The sequence below is a fragment of the Notechis scutatus genome, chromosome 4 (genome assembly GCF_049901735.1).
Source record: "Notechis scutatus isolate UNSWTSFEM ecotype Mainland chromosome 4, rNotScu1.2, whole genome shotgun sequence".
Lineage (NCBI taxonomy): Eukaryota > Metazoa > Chordata > Lepidosauria > Squamata > Elapidae > Notechis > Notechis scutatus.
Window position 1 is genome coordinate 59,416,642 of NC_142012.1, and position 27,403 is coordinate 59,444,044.

The 27,403-nt window shown below is 42.5% G+C and overlaps 1 protein-coding gene across 1 annotated transcript; it reads right to left on the reverse strand.

The window, feature by feature from the left end:
• Positions 1-19,575: 19,575 nt before the first annotated feature.
• Positions 19,576-25,471, reverse strand: SMIM20 (small integral membrane protein 20). Its single transcript, XM_026687708.2, has 3 exons — positions 25,355-25,471; positions 24,548-24,604; positions 19,576-19,945 (listed from the first exon to the last, which is right to left on the reverse strand). The coding sequence occupies exons 1-3, from the start codon at positions 25,461-25,463 to the stop codon at positions 19,908-19,910; spliced, it is 204 nt and encodes a 67-aa protein (XP_026543493.1). The 5' UTR covers positions 25,464-25,471; the 3' UTR covers positions 19,576-19,907.
• Positions 25,472-27,403: the final 1,932 nt, after the last annotated feature.

Below are 27,403 nucleotides of genomic sequence, written 5' to 3' on the forward strand. Positions count from 1 at the left end.
AAAGAAATTTCACTCGAACCTCGCACCCCCTGAAATTTAGACTTTAGGAACTACTGAACGCGTTAAATATATGGTAGGATTGAATCTTTTCAGCTATGTATGTGACGGCCACTAAATAACGATACTTAACTCTAAAATGAAAACAAAGTTAATCCATTGCATAATAAATAAAAATACCAACATATAGCCAATATCCTATTATTTACCTGGACTTTTGTCACACCCCCTGGAATATCGTCTCGCACCCCAGGTTGGGAACCCCTGGACTAGAGAGAGGGATGTTTGGATGTTCTTGGGTGGACAACTGAAACCTTCCATATGTTTTTATCTGCATGCCTTGTAACAGTGTTGCCGAACCTTTTCAGCACCAAGTGCCGAAACAGGAGTGTGTCTGTGCGTGGGAGTGCCGGAAACCAGAAGAGCAGCTCCCTGGCGTGCATACATGCGCAAAGATCAACTGGCCAGCGCACCATGTGCGAAAACCAGCTGGTGGGCGCACATGCATGCACCAGAACCCAGAAGAGCAACGGGTGATGACTGGTGTGTCGGAGAGATGGCTCTGCAGGCCACTTCCAGCAAGCGTGCTATAGGTTCACCATCACGGCCTTATAATGTCCATGGCAGAAGTAGACTGCTATGGGTTCGCCCGAGTTCGGAGGGACCCGTTGCTAACGTTTTGGCTGGTTCAGCAAACTACCAAACCCCACCCCTGGCTGGCCCCACCATCCCACCCCACCCCTCCCACCCTGCCCTGCCCTGCCCCTCCCTGGAGTCTCCATGCAGCCTGTTTTGGATGCAGGTAAGTGCAGGGCGTGAGCAGAGGCTCGGGGAGGGCGGGGAAATGGGCCTCCTGGAGGCTCTGGAAGGCCAGAAATGGGCTGGTTCCCAGCCTTCGGAGGGCCTCCGGAGCCCAGGAGGCCGTTTTCGCCCTCCCAGAGGCTTGAGGAAAGCCTCCGGAGTCTGGGAAAGGCGAAAAATGGGCCTCCCAGAAGTATCAGAAGTCCGGAAATGGGCTCATTTCCAACTTCACTAAGGAAAGCCTCCGGAGTTTGGGAAAGCAGAAAAATGGGCCTCCCAGAAGTATCAGAAGTCCGGAAACGGGCTCGTTTCTGGCTTCACTCAAGAAAAAGCCTCCGGAGTCTGGGGTAGGCAAAAAATGGACGTCCCAGAAGTTCCAGTAGGCCATGCCCACCATGGCCATGCCCACCCAGCAACCAGGCAGAAAACCCGTTGCTGGGACCCCTGGTCCATGGAGATTTTCAATCATCCAGGTCATGGTTGTCCCAAAGATGCTTTTTCCAAAAGGCATCTGGACTTTATTTTTCCTTTGAAAACCTTTCGCTTCTCATCCATGGGGCTTCCTCAGTTCGATGTACCTGAACAGGTGAAGAAGCTTCTTGGACGAGAAGCGAAAGGTTTTTAAAAGAAGTAAACCAAGAAAGTCCAGTTGCCTTTTGGAAAAAGCCACCCTTTGGGACATCCCTTGCAATCTCTTCTAGGGTTTGGGAGAATTGAAGTCCACCACATCTGGAGAAACCATGTTACTTATCACTGCCCTCAAATCTGAAGGTCAGTTCCTCATTGCTATATAGATGGTGTTTCAATAACCCGCCCTGTTTTTTTTTCTGTCATTCAATTTTGATCACTTTTGCAATCCTTTCTTGGGTATGGTAAATTAATGGCAACAAAAATCAGAACGCTAAATACAAACTGGGTGGATACGACTTCGTAGATGACCCTCATTCTGTCAAGGACCTAGGAGTAAGCCCCAGAGCTCACTGTAAAAAGGATAAAGAGTTATTAATCTAACTTTGCAAAGTTTCTTCACTGGTAACGCTGTACTGCAAACCAGGGCATACAAAACCTTTGCCAGACCAATGCTCAAATACAGCTTATCTGCCTAGAATCCACAGTGTATAACGAACATTAGTACAATTGAACGAGTCCAGAGGTATTTCACAAGAAGAGTCTTCCACTCCTCCGCTTGCAATAGAATACCTTATGCTACCAGGCTCGAAATTTTGGACCTGGACAACCTAGAACTACACCACCTACGGTCTGACCTAAGCTTAGTACGCAAAATTGTCTGCTACAATGTTCTACCTGTCAACGACTACTTCAGCTTCAACTGCAATAATACATGGGCAAACAATAGATACAAACTCAAAGTAAACTGCTCCAAACTCGATTGCAGAACTCACTATCTGACTCTGTGGTCACATCCTCAACCCCCAAAAACTTTAACCTCAAACTGTCTACCATGGACCTCACTCCCTTCCCAAGAGGTCTATAAGGGGGCCTGCATAAGCACACCAGTGTGCCTACCATCCCTGTCCTATTGTTCCCATTTATTCGTACTCATATATTATGTATATACTTATGCCTGTTTATACTTATATGTTTATATGTTATGTTCATACTTATACTTGTTTTCTCATACACGCTAAATAAACAAACAAATAAATACATAAGTGTGAACTATCTGGAGCTATTAGGATGTCTTCCGGTTACATTAAAAAACAGGTGAGATTCCAGATTCTTAATTTATCTGATTTAGCCAGTGTGGTTTTATGGATCCTGGTGATTGCTTCACTTGCTGAAAAATTCCTTACTCTAATCTATCTTTGTAGGTAGCTGCAAGAATGAGGTTTCCTGGTATGTTTTCTTGAACTACTTGGAGGAACGGTGAGCTATAAATTTGAGCAAATCCTAGCAATTTTGCCTGTTTTTTTAATGGGATTTTCCCCATTGATTTTTTTCCAAAAATGCGCCTCCCTATTAGTCATGAAGCATGAACATTGGCCAAGCTGGAGAGAAAGCAAAAAAAAATTGAACTCATAAAAAAGGCAATTCTTTCCTGTAATTTATAGCACTCAAAGTTGCCTGAGGAAAAATAAAAAATGTAAATGGTTTCCATATGGCTAAACACCCCCAGTGAGAAGGTCTGTACACTATATAGGCATTGAATCAGCAATTGTACGAGCATCTGCCAAGTTCTTTCACATTTTGAGTCCACCTATTTATTGTGTTGTTGTGTACTTTTCTAATATTTGGTAATTTCTAAAGGTTTGCTAAGGAAGGCAAAGCAAGAAATACTTCAGATCATAGAAGGAATCTCTCATGGAAAAAAAGCTGGAAAATATAAACAATGATGCATATGTGTGTAGTGAAAGGAGGACAGTTGTACAAAATTAAAACATGTACTTTTTTTCCTCACAACTCTGTTGAATTCTACTGTATAGTGCAATATTAATGCAATATCCGGGGTTTTCAATTCAATGTATAGAATGTGAAGAATGTGTGTTTGTGTTTATTCTCACAGTCATAATGTACACCAGGGGTCTTCAAACTTGACAGCTTTAAGACTTGTGGACCTCAACTCTCAGCATTCCCCCTCCAATCGTGTTAGCTCAGGAATTCTGGGAGTTGAAGTCCACAAGTCTTTAACTTGCCAAGTTTGAAGACCCTTGATGTATGCTGAAGATGGTACTTAATTTCATTGTATGAGGTACAATGACAATAAACTAAATTAAACTAAAACTAAACAATTGGCATTTTGAAAGAGGCAGAGCTTCTGAAAGAGATGATGTCCTTCCCTGTACAGAGGAATCAAAAGTTGTTATAAGAGAAACAAATATTTCTGAATGACCTCTACTTACTAGACAGATGTGGACTGATAAACAGTGTGGACAGAGATCACGCTGGTTGGAAGATGGATCCACTGTCTTGCTAAATTTCAAAGCATCAGAGGACAGAACAAGAAGCAATGTATGGAAGATCATTAAAGAGAGATCCAATCTAGAATTAAGAAAAAAAAAATCCGGACAGTGATGACAATTAACAGCTTGCCTCCAGAAATTGTGGGTGCTCTATCACTAGATATTTTTTTAAGATGAGACTGGACAGTTGTTTGTCCAAAATGGTATATGATTTCCGGCTTGTATATGGGATTGGACTAGAACACCTCCTTCTGAAACCACCCTGGGAACGAAAACGGGCCACGGGGGGGGGCCGGTGTTTTTGCCCTCCCCGGGCTCTGGAGGCTTTCTTTGAGCCTCCGGGAGGCCCTTTTCACCCTCTCCGGGCTCCTGAGGCTCTCTGGAGGCCAGAAATGGGCCCATTATTAACCCTCTCTTTTTGCCTTCCTGGAGGCTCCAGAAAAGCAGGCATGATATTCTTCCGATTAAAATCAGAATTCTGATTTTTTTGGGAATCGCCCCCTCCTTTCCCCCACCCCTCTTCTCCTCCTTCCTCCCCTCGGAGGCCCCGAGTCAGGAATTGCTGGCGCGCTCACGCGGCTCCAGTCCCGCGTTGCCTCAGGAAGGAAAGGCAAAAAGGAAGAGCGCGGCGGCGCTTTGCAATGGCAGCAGCGGCTCCTGGTTTTGCCTTTCCTTCCTGAGGCAACGCGGGACTGAGCCGCGTGAGCTGCGCCGGCGGTGCAACTCCTGACAGCCCCAGCCGGATACCTGAGCGGAGCCGGGCGGTGCGGCGGAGGCCGCTGAGCGGCAGGAAAAGGGAGCTGGGCCAGCCACAGACCAGCCTCCGTGCAACACGCCGCCGCCCGGCCCCGGCGAGGAAAGCAGCGGGCGCTCCCGGTGCGCGGCGGGGGTCTCTTTGTCCGGCCCGATTTTTTTCCAGAGCGGAATATCATGCCTGAGAAAAGCCTCCAGAAGGGCGAAAAGAGCCTCCCCGGACTCGTTTCAGGGGCGGCACCTGTGGTGGCTAGCAAAAATGGGGTCCCGAGCTCCATTTTAGGCTGTGACGGCATCCTGCAACTCTCTGCCAGCGAAAATTGAGCTCTGGGGGTGGGGTGCATGCCGCCCTCCCGAGCTCCATTTTCACTGGCAGAGGCACCATGGGCCGGGCCTTCACTGTTTCCAGGGCAGCCCCATGGGCCAGATCTAAGCACCTCGTGGGCTGGATCCAGCCCCCAGGCCTTGAGTTTGACACCCCTAATATAGATAGTCCTTGACTTACAACCATTCATTTGAAGTTCCCCAAAAGTGATTAACGGCCATTTTTCACACTTACATTTTTTTCCAGCATCTCCATGGTCAGGCAATCAAGATTCAGAAGCTTGGTCCAACTGGTCCTCAACTTAGGGCCATAACTGAGCTCAACATTTACGTTGCTACATGAGAAATTTGTTGAGTGAGCTTTGCCCCATTTTGCAACTTTTCTTGCCGCAGTTGTTAACCGAATCACTGCAGTGGTTAAATTGCTAACTGAACAACTGCAGGGATTCACTTAAAAACGGTGGCAAGAAAAGTCATAAACTAGGGCAAAAACTCACAACTGTCTTGCTCAGTGAATGAAATTTTGGATTCAATTGTGGCGATAAGTCAAGGATCACCTCTATTAATCCGTAGATGTTATATTTTGTCTTATAAATTAATGTGCTGTTTGCACAATGTTGTTTTGGTTTACCCCAAAGGCCTTTGTGGACCAAAAAATGCATGAATTTCTAAAGATACCTAATGATTCATTCTTCTTCCTCCTCCTCCTCCTCCCCCTCCTCCCTTCCTCTTCTTCTTTCTTTTTCCTTTCTTCTTCCTTTTCCTCTTCCTCTTCTTCTATTTCTTCTTCCTCCCCCTCTTCTTCTTTTTCTTCCTCTTCCTCTATTTCTTCTTCCTCCCCTCCTCCTCCCTCCTCCTCCTCCTCCTCCTCCTCCTCCTCTCTCCTCTTCTTCTTCTTCTTCTTCTTCTTCTTCTTCTTCTTCTTCTTCTTCTTCTTCTTCTTCTTCTTCTTCTTCTTCTTCTTCTTCTTCTTCTTCTTCTTCTTCTTCTTCTTCTTTCCATTTCTTTTCTTTTCTTTTTTCTTTTCTTTCTATAAAAGGCTGTGTGTGTGTGTGTTCCAGCAAAACTCTGGAACGCCTCAAGCAATTTCAACCAAACTTGGTACACAGATGACTTATCCTCTGGAAACAAATACTGTGGGGGGTAAGACACCCCTAACACCCTTTGGGGGTGTGTGTGTGTGTGCCTTAAAATGGCTTCTGCCATGGTAACAGCTTCACCGGGCTCCCTCTTGTGGAGGAATAGAAGAATTACGATGCAGCGCGAGAGACAGTACAACAGCGTGAGTCCCGACTATAGGATTTTCCTGTCTAATATAGGATTGGGATAAATAAATACCCAGGCAACACCAGGATATCGGCAAGTAGAGTAATATTAACAATAGTATAATGTTATGCATCCTGACAATATTGAGTTAGGAATAGGGAGAATGAGGTCCAAATTCTGTGTGGTATTTCCATAGACTATCTGCAAAACCATTTTTTTCCCTCGGCAGATCACAAAGCATTAAAAAGTTTTCATGTAACCAAAATCAGTCTGTTATTTAAAAAAAAAACAGCAAATGAGAAGGGTGAATGAAAACCTTCCAGCTTTCCAGCTTCAGGATTTTAAACCAGAGAGTAAAAGTTTTTCATCTGGAATCGATCTACAGTACAATTAAAGTGAAACCTTGTAGTAGCAGATTTTTCAGAACAGGGAAGTTAAGCAAACCAAAATATATATATATATATATTTTCCATCATAGCCACTAACTCCTGCCGTTTGGCCAACAAAAAAGAAGAACAGGGTGTTTGCAAGAGGAACTTGTGGGTAGGGACCCAGTCCCACCCTATTAGTATCTTTAATTCAGAAGTCTGAATTCATTCAGAAGTGTCTACAATGCCAGGGGGACTCAGGCACAATAAAAATGATTACAATCCATTTTGACAGCTGATTAATGTTTACTACGAACCATTGGTATCCCAAGCTATGGCTCTTACTCATCAAACTCGTTCTCCACTGATAAATATACTGTAGATCCAGGACATGTGAATGCTTTTCTTCTTTTTTTTACAACTGATACATAAAAGTTTTTGAGACCCTGTGTAGAGAATTGCAATGAAGAGGATAAAGGGTCTGGAGACTAAATTGTACAATGAATAACTGAGGGAGTTTGGTAAGCCTAATCTAACAAAAAGAAGGGCTAAGGGCCCTCCAGCACATTGTAGAATAATATGACTCCCTCTTCTTTGTGGCAGCCCCTCAAATGCTGGAATACTGCTATCATGTCACCCTTAATTCTCCTTTTTTTAAGACTATCCAGTCCCAAAACCTGCAGCTGTTCTTCATAAGGTTTAGTTTCCAAACCTTTGATTGATTTTATTCAAAGATAGGTATCAAAATATAATGCATTTCTGCTGTGCCAGGTTGCAGGAATTTTTCTCTTGGGCACAAAGGTACCCATCATCTAGGCTGGTTAGCTGTGTGCCCCAGCAGCTCTCTAAATAAAGAAGTTGCTACATGTATTCAGAAATGTAATCTATGTCCACAAAGCAGCAAACCAGGTTTCTGTCATGCCCCAGTCAGAGTCTGAATCTGAGGAGAAAGCCGTACAGCTGACAGGGAATGAGAGTGTGGTTCCGTCGGCTGTAGAGGGCGTGTAGGGGGCGTGCATAAGCGCACCATCGTGCCTACCGTCCCTGTCCTATTGTTTCTCTTATTCTTTTATTTTTCTTATATGTACCCATTTCATGTATTCACAACTATGTATACACTTATACTTATCTTGTAAACAATTGGCAAATCAAATAAATAAATAAAATAAATAGAGGAGGCTGGGGAAGGGCAAAGTCTGGCTGGGCAGAGCAGGGAAGAGGTAGAACAAGGGACAGGGAGTTCAGAAGAACTCTGCCTCTTCATCCTAGGGCACGCAGGGAGGAATGGGGAAGAGAGCAACATGAGTTGCATAGCTTATGGGGCAGGAAAGGGCCCTGATTCCCTTCATTAGCCACACTTGGGAATGAGAGTTTAAAAGAGATGCATGCTGAGTGTGGCAACTGCTGGAGCAAATGTGAGTTTATCTTGTGTTGACTTTAGTTATCTGTGATCCTGGTGTCTTCCCAACTGTGTTGAGTTATTGCATGCCTTCACACCTGGAATTCTTGCTCCTGCCCTGCCGGACTAATTACCTTATTTTGCCTTAATTGGACTTATAGTTACAGTTTTTGTTGACCATGTTTTGGACTTGATTCTCTGTAGCCAAAGGCTGTTCCTGGGAGAGTTTTTCTCCAGCCAGAAGGTAACCAGGACATTGGAGGCAAAGTTGGAGCTAATAAAGGGACTCCTCCTGATTTTCTGACTGCGTTGCCTTTGTGCCACGCCCCTGGTCATCACAAAAAGGAATATTAACATATATACTAATAACAATAGTAATAGTGTAACTAGATTTCTCTTTTTGTATTAGCTTATTTGTAGTTCTGTTGGTTATATTGGCATATTTATAATTATAAACCATCTTTATATTTAGTTCATACATAGCGATACTCTTTCTTCATCTAATTTTTACCTGTAAAAAGTGATGCCCTTTAACAGTTTCAGATTTGGATGCAAGTTCCCTTCAGGTTAAGCCTTGAAATAATTCTCGTTTCCTTCCTCCTTCAGCCCTGTTTGGCTTCCTACTTTTTGCCTAGCTAAAGTGATACCTGCAGTTTCCTTAAAACCACAAGGGTGTGTGTAACCTCCTACTTACCTTTCTTCCTACCCAGAGCAAACAAAACAAGGTCATGTTTCAAGGAGAGATGCTTCTCTACCCTTTCATCATCAAGTGCCAATTGTCATCCGAGGTTGGGCTTGTTAGATTGGCGCTAATGCTCCTTCTATTATGGCTTGATGGAAACTATTATAGGTTTTTGTGTTCCTTGGATCTTGGGAGATGCCCAAATTGCTTTAAACATATGCCCTAACATTGCCCTTGTTCTTCGTAGCAACCCATTGGGCACAGAGTGCCAACGCTGCCATTTCAAAATCCTGGGCTGCTTTTCTATTTTGAGCCAATATTTGTACTTAATTGAATTTGCACACCTAGTTAAGTAAACCTTGACTCGCTGCCATGCTGTGGAGTTTATGCTTGATATAAATTAATTATACTAGCTGTGTTAACAATCCATTTGTACAGTCACTTGATATCTGGGTCACAAACTAGCTAATCCCAAAGATGGTTTTTTTTCCCCTCCCTAAAAGGCAACTGGACTTTTCTTGGTTCCCTCCTCCCTTTTCAAAAGGTTTAGTTCCTCATTGAAGAAGCTTCATCAGTTCACTTGGACGAAAAGTGAGATGTTTTTCAAAGGAAACGCCAAGAAAGTCCTGTTGCCTTTTTGGAAAAAGCATCTTTGGGGCAACTTTGACCTGGACGAACTAAGAAACTCCAAGCAAAATAGAAGCTAATCCTAAATCGCAGAATGCTAAACTGTACATACTTATAATAACAAAACCTACATCAAAATGCGTATAGTGATGCCTTCACTTAGTCTTTGTAACTAGCACTTCAAATCTGCCTTTCATCTAAATCTGCCTTTCATCTAAGCAAGAAAAGAAAAGAAAAAGAAAGACATATTTCTGAATTCTCTGAAAAAGAGGAGAAAAACAGGGCAGATGGTGAAATGCTGAATATCTTGTCAAAGCACAGTACGAGCCTTAGGTGATCAGAGTTGAGTGCTCTAACACCTTTCTCCCCATATACAATTTTCATATACTGTTTCCCCATATACTGTTTTCATACAGCAGAGGGCAGGCTGTTAAATCTTGTGATGGATATGCTCTTTGGGCAGAGAGAGGACTTTAAAGCAGGGGTCGCCAACCTTTTGGACCTCAGGGATTATAATTTTAAATCCCAGGGACCGCTAACATGAATTTTGACTGACGGTGGGTTGCTGATGTTGGGGGGAGAGAGAGAGAGAGAGAGATCTGTTCTAACCCCTCCTCTTTCTTTCTCCCTCTCTCTCTCACACACACGCACACAGATCCCTCACACATCCCACCACCTCCAAGGCAGCCACATTCCTGCTTTTGAGCTCTGTTTGGGAGGGAGAGAGATCCCATCTAACACAGATATCCCCACCCACACACACCCTCCAAGGCAGCCACATTCCTAATCTGCTTAGAAGAAGAAAGAAGCAGAAAAAAACAGCTTGGTAGCCAGGCAAGTTCCCCCCATCCACCATTTCCCCCTCCCCTCACTACCTCTTCTTGTTCTGACGCAAGCCTTGTGTTCCCGCGGGCCGGCCATGTGGGCGGCGCAGCCTTGTGTTCCCGTGCAACTTGGCTTAATTGCTTTAGGGGGTGCTCTGGGGGTGATATTTCTCTGCGGACCACCAACATTTTCTCACGGACCACCAGTGGGCCGTGGCTCACCGGTTGGCGACTGCTGTTTTAAAGTATAAAAATGTTTAGCTGATTAAATGTGCCCTTCTCAGATTGTAAAAGTATGGAACTCAAAAAGACCTCTCTCTCCTGGATTAGTTTCCATCCATTACTTCTTGACAAAATAAAGCCAGCTCAAATCGTCTCTTTTATAGGTGAATTGAACAAAACTATACTGTTGGAGATCCATAAAACTACAGACATATTTGGGCACCTCTAGTGAAGGGGTGGGAGTAATATTTGGTACCTTCCTTGCAAGCTCCAGAACAATAAAAAAATACAGATACAGACCTCACTTAACAAATGTTTCACTTTTGAAATCAACCAGAATTGAGGTTGGGCTCGATTCTGGTTGTAAGTCAAGGATTACAAACATGGAGAAACTAACATGAGAACCCACCACTCTTAAAAAATAAATAAAGGTGGGGTATAATTCTTTCTTTTTTAAAGTTTTTTTATTTTAACAACAAAGACAACAAATAAAACCATCTTTCAATTTTACATTGTGTCGGTTGGGTACATATATCTTGCACACATAGTAATATTATTGTACATTTCTCACTTAATCATCTTTATAAACCATTCTAAACAATATTTTATATCATATTATTCAATTATTATATTATCATTGACATTATAATTTTTATTTTTTAAAAACACATCTCATTCTTGCTAAATTATATCCATTCTCTTACTCATTCAAGATTAATCAATTATAGTATATTGTTACTAATACTACATATTTCAATTTCTTATTTTTCTATCTAACTATTCATAAAATAAATCCCAAATTTTATAGTACTTTTTCCTCCTGTTCTCTCATTGCCATTGTTAATCTAATCATTTCCACACATTCCATTATTTTCTTAATTGTTTCCTGCTCTGTCAGAATTTTCTCATTTTTCCAATTTTGTGCAAATACAATTCTAGCTGCTGTTAATACATTAATAATTAAAATATGTTATCTCTCTATTATAACCTTCAGGCATAATTCCCAATAAAAATATCTCTGCTTTTTAATTCTATGTGTTGTTTTATCATTTTTTCCAACTACACGTATATTCTAGTCCAGTAATATGATCCAGGTATCTGACGACATTTCCAACACTTCGGCGATTTGTCTTTAAACATCTTTGCTGTTCTTGATGGGGGTAAGTGCCACCTGTAAAACATCTTATGCAAATTCTCTTTGTAAGCCGCTGACATTGTTAGTTTATAATTTCTTGTCCACAGTTTCTGCCATTTATCCAAATCTATCCCATATCCAAAATTTTTCCCCATCATTGTTTCTTTAACATGCTCTTCTTCTAATTTCACTCCCAATAAATAGAGATGGGGTATAATTCTGACCGGAGTCCTTTCTTGCTGTAAACCACAAAATCAACTGGTTTTATCTTTTTTCATTCAAAGCTGACAACAACACACAGCTGCCACACCGATAGGTGCTGAATTCGTGGCCATGCACAATCAAGTTTGCTTTCCTTAGATTTTTTTTAGCTTTATTTGTTTTCGGATGATTCATTTAGGAAAGCCTTGTGGTCATTTCTAAACCGCTCATTTGCTTTGTATATTTTGGGGGTTCTGACTCACACAAGTAAATGCCAAAAGTTTTGGCTGCTCGTTTCTATTTTCCTATCCAGAGTTTGTTGGGGTTTTCGTTTCTTTTTTTTCTTTTAAATAAACTTTCAGAAGGAACTGAAAGAATGCTACTTCTGAGCCAGATTATTTTTCAAAGCAGTCGTTCTTGGTGGCCTGCAAATTTCTGCAAAAACAGTGGAGGCTTCTCTTCTGGAGAAAACAAAGGAAAACCTGCGTTGTGCAATAGCGACGAACTGTTTTCATTAGTGGCTTTAACATCCTTAAATTCTTTCTGATGTTCTTTGCGATATGCAGTTCCTGAGTCCAAGGGTGGGATGCTGGGGGTTCGCAGGGGTTCGGGAGAAACCCAAGCTAAGATTCTGTGCAGTTTGAAAACCCCCCCAAATCCCACTCCTACCTGGCCCCGCCCACCCCTACCCCCCCAGGAGTCCCCACACGGCCCATTTTGGATGCAGGTAAGTGCAGGGGGCGCACGGAGGCTCAGGGAGGGTGAAAAATGGCCTCCCGGAAGTTCAGGAAGGCCGCAAATGGGCCTGTTTCCGGTTTCCAAAGAGCTTCTGGAGCGCGGGGAGGCCATTTTCGCTCTCTCAGAGGCTTGAGGAAAGCCTCTGGAGCCGGGGGAGGGAATAATGCCCCCCCCCGCCATGGTGCAGGAGGACTACTAGCTGAGGTGGTTTTCAGCAGGTTCTGACCAGTTCTAGAATTGGAAAATAAAATAAAATAAATGGGAGTCCGTTGTCAAGCATTGCAATGTAAATCACGCACCCAAGGGAAAGTTGCAATGGTCGTAAGTGTGAAAAACAGTCACGAGTCACTTTTTTCAGCACCGTTGAAACTTCGGTCACTAAGCAAACGGTCGTAACGTGACGACTACCTGTATACAGCCTTCACATTAGCAGGCCTTCTCCTGCTTTACACGGAGCTCCTCTGTCCCAGACACCTGATTATTCAGGAACAATGTAGAGCAGGGGTCTCCAACCTTGGCAACTTTAAGACTTGTGAACTTCAACTCCCAGAATTCCTCAGTCAGCAAAGCTGGTTGAGGAATTCTGGGAGTTGAAGTTCACAAGTCTTAAAGTTGCCAAGGTTGAAGAGCCCTCATCGGAGGTGGTAATTCAGCAGGTTCTGACCAGTTCTGGAGAACCGGTAGCAGACATTTTGAGTAGTTTGGAGAACCGGCAAATCCCACCTCTGACAGGCCCCGCCCCCATCTCTTCTCTGCCTCCCAAGTCTCAGCTGATTGGCTGGGTCTCCTTTGGTTGGCCTGCACAGGAGAACGGAGCTGGAAAGCAGGTTAGTGGGGTGGGGAGGGAATGGGGATTGTGCAGTATCCTTCCCCTGCAACACCCACCAAGCCATGCCCACAGAACCGGTAGTAAAAAAATTTGAATCCCACCACTGACTGGAAGACCTCTAAGACCTCTTCCAGCTCTATTCTATTCTATCTAATCTGAGAAAAGGCTGGAGTGCTCTATGTAGTGGACAAAAAAAGGAATAGCACTCAATAGTAATAATGACACTTTACTGCACTCTACAGGGGATGTGATGGCTCAGTGGCCAAGATGCTGAGCTTGTCGATCAGAAAGGTCAGCAGTTCGGCGGTTCGAATCCCTAGCGCTGTGTAATGAAGTGAGCTCCCATTACTTGTCTCAGCAGATTCTACCAACCTAGCAATTCGAAAGTATGTAAAAATGCAAGTGGAAAAATAGGGACCACCTTTGGTGGGGAGGTAACAGCGTTCCATGCGCCTTTGGTGTTTAGTCATGCCAGCCACATGACCACGGAGATGTCTTCGGACAGCGCTGGCTCCTCGGCTTTGTAACGGAGATGAGCACCGCCCCCTAGAGCCGGAAACGACTAGCATGTGTGTGTGAGGGGAACCTTCTTCACCTTTACTGCACTGCCATCTGAATACTGTAACAGGTAATTCTCAATTTACATTTCATTTAGTGACCGTTCCAAGTTTCAACGGCACTGGAAACAGTGACTTGTTTTTCACAGCTACAACCTTGCTGGCCTCTTCATGATCATGTGATCTCAAAATTCAGGGACGTGGCCACTGATTCAGATTTATGACCCTTGCTGTGTCCCAAGGTCACGTGACTCCCCATGTGTGACCTTCGGACAAGCAAAGTCAAGGGATTCACTTCACAAGTTTGCTAACTTATCAACCGCAGGGATTCACTGAGCAACTGAGGTGATAAGGGTCGTAAAGTGGGACAACACTCGCTTTTAACGCAGGTCTTACACAACAATGTAAATTTTGGGCTCAGTTGTCGTAGTTAAGTCGAGGACTAGCTGTACCACATTTCCAGTAAGAAGGGAATTCAGCTTTCTGAAAGCATCAGGGGAGAAAAATGAGTAATTCAACTTCCTTTGGGCCAATTACAATAAATGAGGCAAATTTATTGTTGACAATCGGTGAAGCCCCTGTGTCATGCCCTTGTTGGAGTCTGATTCTGAGGGGGAGATTGAGCAGCTGACAGGGAGTGGGAGTGTGGCTCCGGTGGCTGTGGAAGAAACAGGGGAAGGGCACAATCTGGCTGGGCATTCAGAGGAAGACCCAGGGCCATCCCCTCTTCATCCTAGGGCACGCAGGGAGGAACGGAGAAGGGAGCAACGTGGCTTATGGGAGAGAAAAGGGCCCTGATCCCTTTCATTAGTTGCAGCTGGGAGAACAGGATATAAGTGGGGCGTTTGAAAGCCTACATTATCTTCGTTGAGGCTTATCTGGGTTTTGGCGTCCTCCCAACTGTGTGTGCTTCGTTATCATTTATTAATTTATTATCCTGGCCTGTCGTGTTAATTACTTCAGCGTGGTTTGTGTTGGGTTTTTTTATACCTAATTTATCTGTACTTTGGGTTCGGACTGCATTTCTTCCCTTTGCAGACTGTTTTTGGAAGAGTTGGATCTCCAGCCGAGGATAACTGGACATCGGGGCCAAGTTGGAGGTATTAAAGGGAATTTATCTACTTTTGTGCCTTTGATATTTTTGTGCCACGCCCCGGGTCATCACACCCCATGTGCTCGGATGAAAAATATTGCTGCAGGTAAAGTAACAAGAGATTCCTTCATTTATTTAAATCTGATGGTTTTGGAGAGCTCTGAAACAGATGTGCAAAGGTTTTACCAGATACAGATGTTTATATGTACAGCTACAGTCTACTGTGGAGGTTATCTGTTACTAGTCTAGTGAAGAGGACCAGGGTAGACATGAAAGCAGTCTTCCAATATTTGAGGGGCTGCCACAGAGAGGAGGAAGGGCTCGAACTATTTTCTAAAGCACCCGAAGGTCAAACAAAGAATAATGGATGGAAACTGAACAAGGAGAGATTCAACCTGGAAATAAGGAGAAACTTTCTGACAGTGAGAACAATCAACCAATAGAACAGAAGTTGCCTTCGGAAGTTGTGGGAGTGTCATCACTTGAGATTTTCAAGAAGAGATTGGATTGCCATTTGTCAGAAATGGTGTAGGGTCTCCTGCTTGTGCAGGGGGTTGGACTAGATGACCTACCAGGTCCCTTCCAACTCTGTTATTCTGTCTGAAACTTAACCAGTCAAAGCAAGGAATCCTTAATCTCAAGCCCTGAAAGAACTCATATATCATATACATCCTGTATATTATGATATACCTACTTATCATATGTATGTATATGTGTTGGTATCATGTTTCATAGGATAGACTCAAGATCATGTGAAGTGTTAATATGTTATAATGCCTTGGTAAGACCACACCTGGAATATTGCATGGAATTTTGGTTGCCACAATATAAAAAAGATGTTGAGACTCTGGAAAGAAGAGCAATATGATTGGAGGCTAAAACATATGAAGAACAGTTACAGGAATTAGGTATGTCTAGTTTAATAAAATGAAGGACTAGGGGAGACATGATAGCAGTGTTCTAATATTTCAAGGGCTGCCACAAAGAAGAGGGAATCAAGCTATTCTCCAAAACACTAGAAGGCAGAAGCAGCAATGGATGGAAACTAATCCAAGAGAAAAAGCAACCTAGAACTACGGAGATAGTTAGACCAATTAACCCATGGAACTGATTGCCTTCAGAAGTTGTGGGTGCTCCATCCCTGGAAACTTTTAAGAGGAGACTGGACAGCTACTTGTGTTTCTCCAAAAATAAGATCGGGTCTTATATTAATTTTTGCTCCAAAAGGCGCATTTGGGCTTATTTTCCGGTTAGGTCTTATTTTCTGGGAAATACGGTACTAAATGTGTTCGCCTGGCACACAATCTTAACGGTGGCTTATTTTGGGGGGTAGTGTTTATGTTACAAGCATCCTGTGGAAAAAAAAATAATGTAAGGGTTTATTTTCTGATTGGGTCTTACTTTTGGGAAAACAGTATTTGTCCAGAATGGTATAGGGCAGTGGTGGCTAACTTTTTTCGGCTCCCGTGCTGAAAATTGCGTGCGCGCTTGTGTATGCGTGCCAGCACCCAGAAGGCAATGCGTGCTGGGCCCCTCCCCACGCGTCTCTGCGCATGCGCACGTCTCGCGTGCACCCCCACCCATGCACGCCAGATACCTGACAATCAGCTGTCGTGCGGCCGTGTGTGTGCAGTGGGGCTCTTCCGGGTGCCCTCTCGCGTTCTGGCAGAAGTGGCCCTGCCTGCCATAGGTTCGCCAACACGGGTCTCTTGCTTGTGACTTCCAACTCTGTTATTCATAGTCTGTTTTAATTCCCAAAAAAGCAGTACAGCACCAGCCTAATGAATTGTCACTTTATTGTATCTCAAAAGTCATTGCACATTTCGGGAGGAGCTGAAATCAGTTTCTTTTTCTTTACATCCGTCTATATACTGGGATAACTGATGTCTGCCTGAATCCAGAAGATTAGGTGGTTGATCATTGCCAGAGTACAACTGGAGAAAAAGAAAACTACAAGCAATTTCAAGGATCAAAGCAAACAAAAGACAAGTTCATTTTCTGTGAAACCGAACAGATAAGAGGCCAAACATGTTTGTTTTATCCCTTGGACAGAATACTAGGAAATGATTCTTTCTTGACTCAGCAATTGAAGATTGTTTTAATAAACGATCTCAATTGTATCTCTCCAGCGAACTGTTATTTCCTATGAAACTTTTATTAATGGAAGCTTGTCTAAATCATTTCTATATTCTTGTCATGTTGCTGCAGACTCAGTCATATGGAAATAAAAGCTTCTTGCTATAGCTCAGCAAAGATTCTGTCTGTGAACTTTGTTGAATGTTATCGACTTATGTTGAACTCCATTTCTGAGGGGTCCTTGGTTTCTTGCAGACGTTTCATTAGCCAAACTAGGTAACATCATCAGTGAACAAGTAAATTGAGACAGCACCAAGGGCCCCTCATGTCAACCCTGTGCTGCAAATATTCTCCTTTATTAGTACACGCCTTTCTATCAAAAAAAGGATACAAAACGTATGTGACACCTTTTTATTTGAATTGTAAATCACAAGCATCTTTTATTAGCTTTCATCTCCAGCAAATCAACACGTCCATCTTTCAAGTTCAGAAGATATGGTAGATATTTCTACAGAGCAGTTATGATTGTTCTACTCCTTCTCAGATGTTCAACGCTTAGTATGTTTTATCATCACCAAGAGAAAAAAAAGGATGAATAAACCTGAGACATAAATGGCATTTTCAAGCAAACTATAGCTTCTTCTATTCCTACCGTATGTCAAAGGATTTGTTTTAAAATAAGTCCCTGAAAAAACACAATTATATTTATATCCCTTAACACAAATTTTGAAAACCTGCATTATTATAGTTCCATTTTTTTCTTTCCATATCTTCAGTTATTTGGATAATGAAAACTGCAAAAACAGAAGCTGCTAAAAACCAACCTGGCTTATAAGACCTAAGGATAATTGGAATGACTGCAGTTAATAATTTATATTTTATTAGTTCTTGGATCCAGTTTTACTATTTTACCATTCTTGAGTTATTGCATTTTTATTTTGTTAAGCTCATTTGAAAGGATAATATTCTTATTGGGAAGAAGAAATGTCTAAGGCAGAGAGGTCCCCAAACTTGGTAACTTTAAGGTTTGTGGACTTCAACTCCCAGAATTCTCCAGTCAGCATAGCTGGCTGAGGAATTCTGGGAGTTGAAATCTACTTGGGCAGTGATCCCCAACCTTTTGACGCCGCGCCCGGTACCGGCATCAGCTGGGCGCCGCGGCCCGGTACCAGCATCAGCTGGGCGCCGCCATCTTTTTTGATGAAACGTGCTTCCGGTGAGCTTTCTACCCGGAAAAGCTCACCAGAAGTGCTAAGGCCGCCATCTTTTGATGAAAACATGCTTCCGGTGAGCTTTCTACCCGGAAAAGCTCACCGGAAGCACTTTTTCATGAAAAAGATGGCGGCGCCAGCAAGCCGCGGACCGGTAGGAGTTGTTCCGCGGACGGTACGGTCCGCGGACCGGTGGTTGGGGACCCCTGTACTTGGGGACCCCTAGTCTAAGGGTTCTGCATGTTTTCAAGCGTGCTCTCTCTCTTATATAACAGCAGCATCTCTCTAGCTGCCTGTTGCTTTTCCTGCCTCAATATATGAACAAAGTTGCAGCTGCATTAATGAGATGGTTCATTAAAGGTGGTGATTTTTTTTTTAAAAAGTAACTTTTCAGACTCACACAGAATTCTGAAAAACATCAAGAATGATATCTCATAAATGTGGTTTCACTTGGCTTCAAGTTGACTAGACCAACAATCATCTTGTTCAACTTTATACGTCTGTTAAGTATCATTACCTATAGTACTGTTTAAACATAATGACCAAGAAGGCAAAGCAGCCTATTAAATATTTTGAAATATAGGTAATTTCACACCCTTAAGCAAAAGATTATTTCTGTACTTTGATAGCACATAATGTTTGAATGTTTGTGAATTTCTGCTGTACACATTTTATATGCCTGTGATATTGGAAAAAAAGTGTGTCACAATAGACATGGAGCAATATTGCAGGCTGACTCTGCCCACTGCCAGGAGTTCGATTCTGAGTAGCACAAGGTTGACTCAAACCTTCCATCCTTCCGAGGTCAGTAAAATGAGGGTCCAGATTGTTAGGGGCAGTATGCTGACTCTGTAAACCGCTTAGAGAGAGCCGTAAAGCACTATGGGGTGCTATGTCTAAGTGCTATTGCTATACATACCTGCCTGGTTTTATCTGGTCAATATCGGTGCAGGAAATCAAAACTAGGCATTATTATCTCGATGCTAGAAAAGGACCTGTCAGAATACAGGCAGGCGATTTTCTACACTTATGTCTCAAAGCCAACTTGGTGACAATTGAAACACAGAAACTATTTAGAAGTTTCAAATCAAGAAAAACAGTATATAACTTTAAAAATCATCTCTTCTTGAAGCCTGAAATTATGTTTATTGGGGTATCTTTTTCAGAAATAACTACTGTTATTATAACAATAGCACTTAAGACTGATATACCACTTTATAGTGCTTTACAGCATCTACCTCTCTAAGCGGTTTACAGAGTCGGCCTATTGCCCCCAACAATCTGGGTCCTCGTTTTTCCCACTTCGGAAGGGTGGAAGGCTGAGTCAACCTTGAGAGCCTGGTGAGATTTGATCTGCCAAATTGCAGGCAGCCAACAGTCAGCAGAAGTAGCGTGCAGTACTGCACTCTAACCACTGTGCTACCGTGGCTCTATTATCAGTTCACCTTTTCATTTAAAGGACAGCTAAAACACTGACCACTGTATCCTGTAGTAGATTATTATAAAAAGGCTCTTTTCTCACAATTTCAGAACCATGTTTTTTTTTATAGAATATACTTTATTATTAGCATATTTTATGCAGACATCAGCTGCATAATCTGTGCAGATCAAAATAACATTTATTCTTTCAATAAAGAAAAACACAATTATTCCATTTTCTCAACAAAATCATTCTGTACAATTCTCTTTGCTATGTCATCAAAATCATAGACAATCTTAATGTTTGAAAATTAGCAACTACTACGAGTCTATACGCATGAATGCAAGCCAACATGCCAAACCCTTTTTCTACATTATTTCAGTTGTCAGAAAGGACTTGGAGTATCATGGATGGCAAAAGCGGAGATCCACGCTTCTTCAAGCTCTCACCCAGAGAGAGGTTTTTATTTTCTTCCAAATGGATCAGACCACACTTTTAATCCTATAGGTAAACATACGATTAGAGCATTTAGAATGATTCCTTTTTATATCGGTATCAGTGCAAAGAGATCGTTTCCAGTTGTAAGCATGTGTACATCAAAGGGAAAACCTCCACAATTATTATAATTTAAATAACAAAACAAGCACTGTGCCCCCTCCCACCAAAAAACACAGTCAGATCTCTTATTTAAAATTGGAAAATTAGTCTCAGGTGAGAGTGACTCAGAAATGATGTCCCTACATCATTTACATTAGAATATGTAGTTTTCCTATGAGGGCAATCTAAGACTCCGGTTAGCGTTTCTCTTTGTTAAATTTTCATCAACTGATCAAGTAAGATTGTCCATAGTTCTTGCTGAACGATACACTGTATAATAACTCAGGCTAGATGTAACTGTTTTGAGAAATGAGCATCAAATACAGGAGGAGGGTTGGGGAACACAACTGTCTCCGAGACAAAATGCTGTGGGAAAAGAGTAGTAGAAGAAATAACAACTATTCATTTGAGTAATTTAAACAGATTTTCTCGGAAAGAAATTCCACTCTTAAATCTAACTCATTTATTTCGAGATTTACAGGCTGCCTGACTCTGACAATGCGATTCTGGGAGGATGTACAATATACAATAATTTAAATAACTAACAATGAACAATATATAAATATAAATACCAAAGCTAAAAGCTAAAATATAAAACGACATTTCCCAGGAAATAAACCTAGCAATAAACTCATTATCCAATAAGCATGTTTAGGATTGCAGCAGGAAAAAAAAAATTAGCCGGCAGTAATCAGTAACTTGGAACACTAATGCACATACTAGTTTCTCAAAAAGTTACTTAATAAATGAACGAGGGACAAAATATGGTGAAAAAGAGACTTCAGGGGAACTTGGTTAACCTACAGAGACCTACTTTTTAGTTTTATTTAATAGATTTGAATCCTCACAAATGTTGGTTGTAGACAATGAGTCCAATCAGTAACAACACCGATAAACTTTGTTAATGTGTTATTTCCTAACTGAGCTGTAGTAACTAAAATCCTCCCCCTCCCTCTATTTCATCTCAAAAGGGAAAGTAACTGAGTTATCAGTAGAATAGAGAAGGTATTTTGTTAAAAGAGTGCATAGTTTTGTAAGTATCTAAATTAGCACTGTGAACACTCAAAAACAAAGCCAGTAGTCCTAAAAACGGCAATACAATAATGCATTGTAAAATACAAATAGGTTGAGCTCATAATTTAAGTGCCAAAATACTTACTTGCTTTATAACACTTTGAAGCAATTGAATCAGGATATAACTAGAGCATGGATAACTCTGACCCGGTTTTCCCTGCCTAGGAATAGAGGAATAGTATTGTTTGTCTACACTAGGGCGTCTATTTCAAAGTTAAATGCAAGAGGAAAAAAAAAAACTTAAAATCTGCTTTGTTGATTAGTACAAACCACTGTGTGGCTGGATGAATCCTAATTCTTCACACAGGGAAAATCAGTTCAGCATAGCACTTCTATTTCTTGGAATATTTTACTTACTGGCCTGTATCCAACCCACTAAAATAGATTTCATACAGCTGAGTTCACTAATCATCCTCACCAATAGGGGATTTAATAACTTTCCTGCATTAACCCAAATGTTCTGGATTTACATGGCCTCGTAAGCCACAAAACTAATTAGATAGGCTGAGCTTGCACAACGAACCAAGAAAAATGTGGTTGGCTAATTTGTGCAAACACAATTTCAGTAATTTAGCTGACAAGGAAAAGAGCTGGATAATATCACATAGTGGAAGGATTTCACAAAGGTACCCTACAGAATTACAGAAAGGGAATAAGAAACTGCAAGGAGGAGGAACTAAAAGCATGAAGGAGAAAATACAATTAAATCTAGTTATTAACACATGCCTTTCTATCTTGAAAATCATCCTTGCTTTGACTATATCCACATCGCACATTATTTTGTTCTTTAAGCTTCTCACTTGTTTCATTTGAAGATTTTTGTCAATTCCACTAATCATGACTTCCTGTCTTGTACCTCCTCTCCACCTATTCACTCTTCTCTTTCTTCATACAATTATTTTATAATTTATTCCCCACTCTTTCCATATAACTAAAATCTCAATGACCATACCCTAAATACAAAAATAAGTGACCTGGTAAAAAAATGCACATCTTTGTGCTGATACAGTTGTACAACAAAAATCTGGATTTCCACACTACATTTCCCTTAATATGGTCACCGTCATTTCTTTCCCACATTGTTAATAAACCTCCTATTGCTCTTACATTCATTCTTGCTACAGGAAATCCTCGATTTACAATCATAATTGGGATCAGAATTTCCTTTAATAAGCAAGGGGGCTAAGTTAGTTGCAACTGATTTTATGACCTATTTGCCACAGTTGTTAAGTGGATCACGCCATCCTAAATACATGCCAACTGCTGATCTCTGACCACACAACCCTGGGGGATGATTGCTAGCTGTACGACATTGCCTGCATCCCATCTTCCAAAGAAAGTATGCTGAGTACTGATCATCACCCTTGAGGTATATTTTCTTCCAATTTCTCCCAAAACCTTTAGGCAGTTTGCTTATATATCATACAGGTAGCCCTTGACTTACAATAGTTCGCTTAGTGAACATTCAAAGTTACAACAGTACTGAGTAAAGTGAGTTATGATCAGTTTTCACACTTATGACCACCATGGTCCCATGATCAAAATTCAGACACTTGGCAATTGACTCATATTTATGACTGTTGCAGTATCCCAGGATCATGTGATTCCCTTTGTCATGCCCCTGTTGGAGTCTGATTCCGAGGGGGAGTTCGAACAGCTGACAGCGAGTGGGAGTGTGGCTCCAGTGGCTGTGGAGGAAACTGGGGAAGGGCACAATCCGGCTGGGCATTCAGAGGAAGGCCAAGGCCCACCTCCTCTTCATCCTAGGGCACGCAGGGAGGAATGGATAAGGAAGCAACTTGGGTTACAGGGGAGAAAAAGGCCCTGATTCCCTTCATTAGCTGCAGCTGGGAAAACAGGATAAAAAGGGTGTTTGCACGCAGAGCCTTGCTGGAAGCAAAGAATGCATTATCTTTGTCAAGTTTTATCTGGGTTCTGGTGTCCTCCCAACTGTGTGTGTTTCGTTATCTTTTGAAGTCTGCAATTCCTTATCCTGCCTTGTCTTGTTAATTGCTGCAGCGTGGTTTGTGTTGGTTTTTTTATTTATCATTTATATGCACTTCGGGTTCAGACTGAATTTCTTCCCTTTGAAAACTGTTCTTGACGAGTTTTTTCTCCAGCCGATGATAACTGGACATTGGGCGCCAAATTGGAGGAATTAAAGGGACTTTATCTACTTTTGTGACTTTGTTGCTTTTGTGTCATGCCCTGGGTCATTACACACTTTTCTGACCTTCTGACAAGCAAAGTCAGTGGGAAGCCAGATTCACTTAACAACTGTGTTACCAACAAATTAAGAAATGTGGCAAGGAAGGTCATAAAATAGGGCAAAACTCACTTAACAAATATTTCAATTAACAACAGAAATGTTGGGCTCAACTGTGGTCATAAGTTGAGGACAGCCTGTATTTAGAAACAAAAGTAAGTAGTAAAAAACATTACTAATCTCTCACTCATGGGCATCTTTATCTGCAAGATTCCATTACAGGAACTCATTCTGATAGTTGCAGAGTCAATTCTTTCACTTATTTTAAAAAGCTACGTGTTTTATGCACTAAAATCAGACTCTGACCCATGCTAAAATGTGTTTTTATAATTTACTAGTTTACCAATCAAACACGATTCAAATAACAGTTGTGACTTTGGAGTGTGCTAGACTATAAATTAGGCATGTTTTAGGCTAATGTCCTATACAAAGCTGATCGTTGAAGTGCAACGTATTATGCAAAACCAGAAAACTGGACTGAATAAACAAATTGAATTAATTATGGGCAAATATTTTATGAGAATTCAATTGATCTGCCTCACCCAAGAGAACCTGAAGTTAAACAGCTGCCACCTGTTTGAGGACTCTGTCTCCAAATGAAGTACTCACAAAATAGTGATGGTAGTGTGAGAGAGTGAGTGTTGCTTTTGTAGAGGACAGCCATTGCTGACAAACAGCTTGAGACAATCTGTCCCTTGAACAATATGAAGAAATACTATGTGCTCTGGGAGAGCTTTTCAGGGAAACAAATAACAGCTGTGTCTCAAAGGAGGTATCTTAATATAGAGCACAGGAGTATTTACATGTTTTCCCCCCCCCCCCTTCTTTCTTTTCTTTCTGGAACAACAGCAGAACCACGCCACCCCCCCCCTCACAGCACCTCCAAAAAGAGGCATAAACTAAGGTCCAAACTGCCTCTGTTTTCCAATTTATATTTTCAAAATTGAGCAGGAGTAAAATACATGGACGTGACAAATAGCGCACAGTCGGAGCAATTTTCTAAGCAGCAGAAGAATGACTCAACCAAGTAGAAACTATCAACTTAAAAATGTATCCCGTATCTTCAGGCTGGATTCCAAATTAAACTCCACTGCTTATCAGTTTGGGGATATTTATTTAAACCATAACATAACAGACACACCTCAATTAGTAATTTAGAGATATACCTGGAGGCTGTACATCTTCTTGGATAATGCCGGCTCGATTTATACTTTGTGTCTTTTCTAATAAATATAAAATACATAAGTAGGTAAAATGCACACTTAGTTGACTTACTACTCAATATTCATGAATATGTTAAATGGTGGCGTTTAAGGCTAAGTCTCACAACAGCTATTTCTTATCCTGTATTTGTTTCCTGCTCTCAGACCAGAACCCAACCACCATTCTATGCAATTTTTTCTTATTTTTTTTAATTTACTCTTGAACGCTTTTACTTTGTTCTTCCATCTTTCCTACGTTGCATCTGGCTCTTATTTCCCATCAGACTTTGTTGCTGACCAGGCTAAGATTTTGCTTATGCAAACTTATATACACAAGTCCATGTCCCTATATATTCACCTAATAGCATAGTACTCAATGATAACAATTGAACCTTACTCAGAACTTTTATTGATTGAATTCATCACCCCTATAGATGCCATATTCTAAATCAGGGGGTCCCCAAACTTGGCAACTTTAAGACTTGAGGACTTCCAACTCCCACAGTTCCTCAGCCAGCATAGTTTGGAGACCTCTGGTCTCAATAAATAAATAAAATACCTCATAATACCACCAGTTTGTTTGTTTTCTTAAAAGGAGAGGGCCGTGTCTTGAGGCTGCCCTCTCAACTGACTTTAGAGGATGGGGGGGGGGGGAGCAAACTAGTCCCAACCGCTCTTCTAAGCCCAATAGTCCAGCTCTGACCTCCCCTCAAGGCTTCGACCTATAGCGTCCCCTTCCCTTCCACCCCCACAAGGAAAGGCCTCCCTTACTGTAGTCCCCCAGGTGGCTCATGGGGTAAAAGAAGATGGGGTAGAGGGTCAGGCCCACCGCAGCAGCGAAGCCGCCGAAGATCAGGACGTAGCGCCCGAGGGGCGCCATTTCTACCCGGCCGGAACCGGAAGCCTGCTTTTCCCCCGCTTCCGGTTCCTGCGCGCTCAACCGGCCGGGCGGCGCTTGAATGGCCGTACGGCATCCCGCCCAGAGCGTCGGCGCCTGACCCCTAGTGGCAGAGGCCGGGAAGTGATGAGGCTTCGCTGTGCTGTGCTGGTGGGGAGAGGCGTGAAAAAGGGAGCCGAGAGTTTCAAAAATCGCCGTTTGATCTCCGAGATCACCAAATGATTTTGTCAGATCCCCAAGGCTGTTTTTGGTGGGCTGGAGGAAGGGCCGGAAGGAGAGCAGGCCGAGGAACGGAGGGGCTGCTGCGCTCGCTTGGGCGGGCTGGTTTCCTGGCAGACGTCTCGCTGCCGGACTGGGTAACCTCATCAGTGCTGCGAAGGAGGGGATTTGCTCTCCGCTTCTCTGGGTGGGGGGGTCGGCTCGTTATTGACTGGACTGCTGTTGACCTTGGAGTTGATCCCTGGGGGCTGATTAGACAAGATTCACAGCAGACCAACAATCCAGGCAAGGACCCACCCCCCAATCAAGGAACTGCCAAGGAAGCCATCAGCAACCAGCCCCACCAAAGGACTCCAAGACCATCATCCCCACCAGCACTGACAGGGAAGCCCCTTCAGTACAAACACTGTACAACCCATTTGTCTAAAATAAGACAGGACCTCCTGCTTGAGCAGGGGGTTGGACTAGACGACCTCCAAGGTCCCTTCCAGCTCCATTCTGATTGATTGAAACGGGGGGCGGTCTCCAACCTTGGCAACCTTTAAGACTTGTGGGCTTCAACTCCCAGAATTGGCTGGCTGAGGAATTCTGGGAGTTGAAGTCCACAAGTCTTAAAGTTGCCAAGGTTGGAGAGCCCTGATATAAACTGAGAGCAGACCCCCCCCACCTCCCTTCTAAGCGCTGATGGTGTTACCTAGCTGGGTCATGAAACATCTGCAAGAAAACAAGCAAGCTCAGAGAGCACCAAGGACCCCTCATGTCCACCCCGAGCTACAAATATTCTCCTTAGTTGGAGATCTGCTTAACTGGTTTCCCTGTCTGAAGGATTAGTGTTCCCCCAGCCACCCACTGGTTTGTATGAATCTCGGGGGCTGTGAAAATCTCTGCACACCCCCCCACATCCTGGACATAAACTGTTTCAACTCCTTCCCTCAAAACAATGCGAAAGAGCACTGCACACCAGAACAACTGGACACAAGGGCAGTTTTTTCCCAAACGCCATCACTCTGCTAAACAAATAATTCCCTCAACACTGTCCAATTATTTACAAAGTCTGCACTACTATTACTATTAATCTTCTCATCACTCTTTATCACCCATCCCCTCCCACTTGTGACTGTATGATTGTAACCTTGTTGCTTTTGTCCTAACAATTTTTATTGACTGTTTCCTCATCCAACCCCACCCCATCCAATCCAACATCACTCAAAACTAGGCATGCACACCCCTAACTACCTCTATTCCAACCACAACTGGCCTTAAATGCAAGCTACTCAGTGCAAGAAGCCTGGTAAATAAAATACCTGAATTTCTCCTCTTACTAAATACGGCTAAATTCGGCATTATATTTGTCTGTGAAACATGGCTCAACGCATCTGTCCCTGACTCCATTACCACAGTAAGAGACTATCATGTTTTCCAATCCGATCGTGAAATCCGTAGAGGAGGTGGTGTTGCTATCTTCTATAAAAAGTCCCTACATCTAAAAAACATCCAAGTAACCCAGGAGCTTGCTATTCCTGAGACCATCATCTGTGAACTGTCCTTAAATATCACATTTTGGTTCTTACTATGTTACAGAGCCCCTGATTATGACATCGAACATGCAAACAAGCTAAATACACTACTAACATGGGCAGCATCCTGCCCACACGCTTTTATTTTTCTTGGTGACTTCAATCTACCTCATATTAACTGGACCC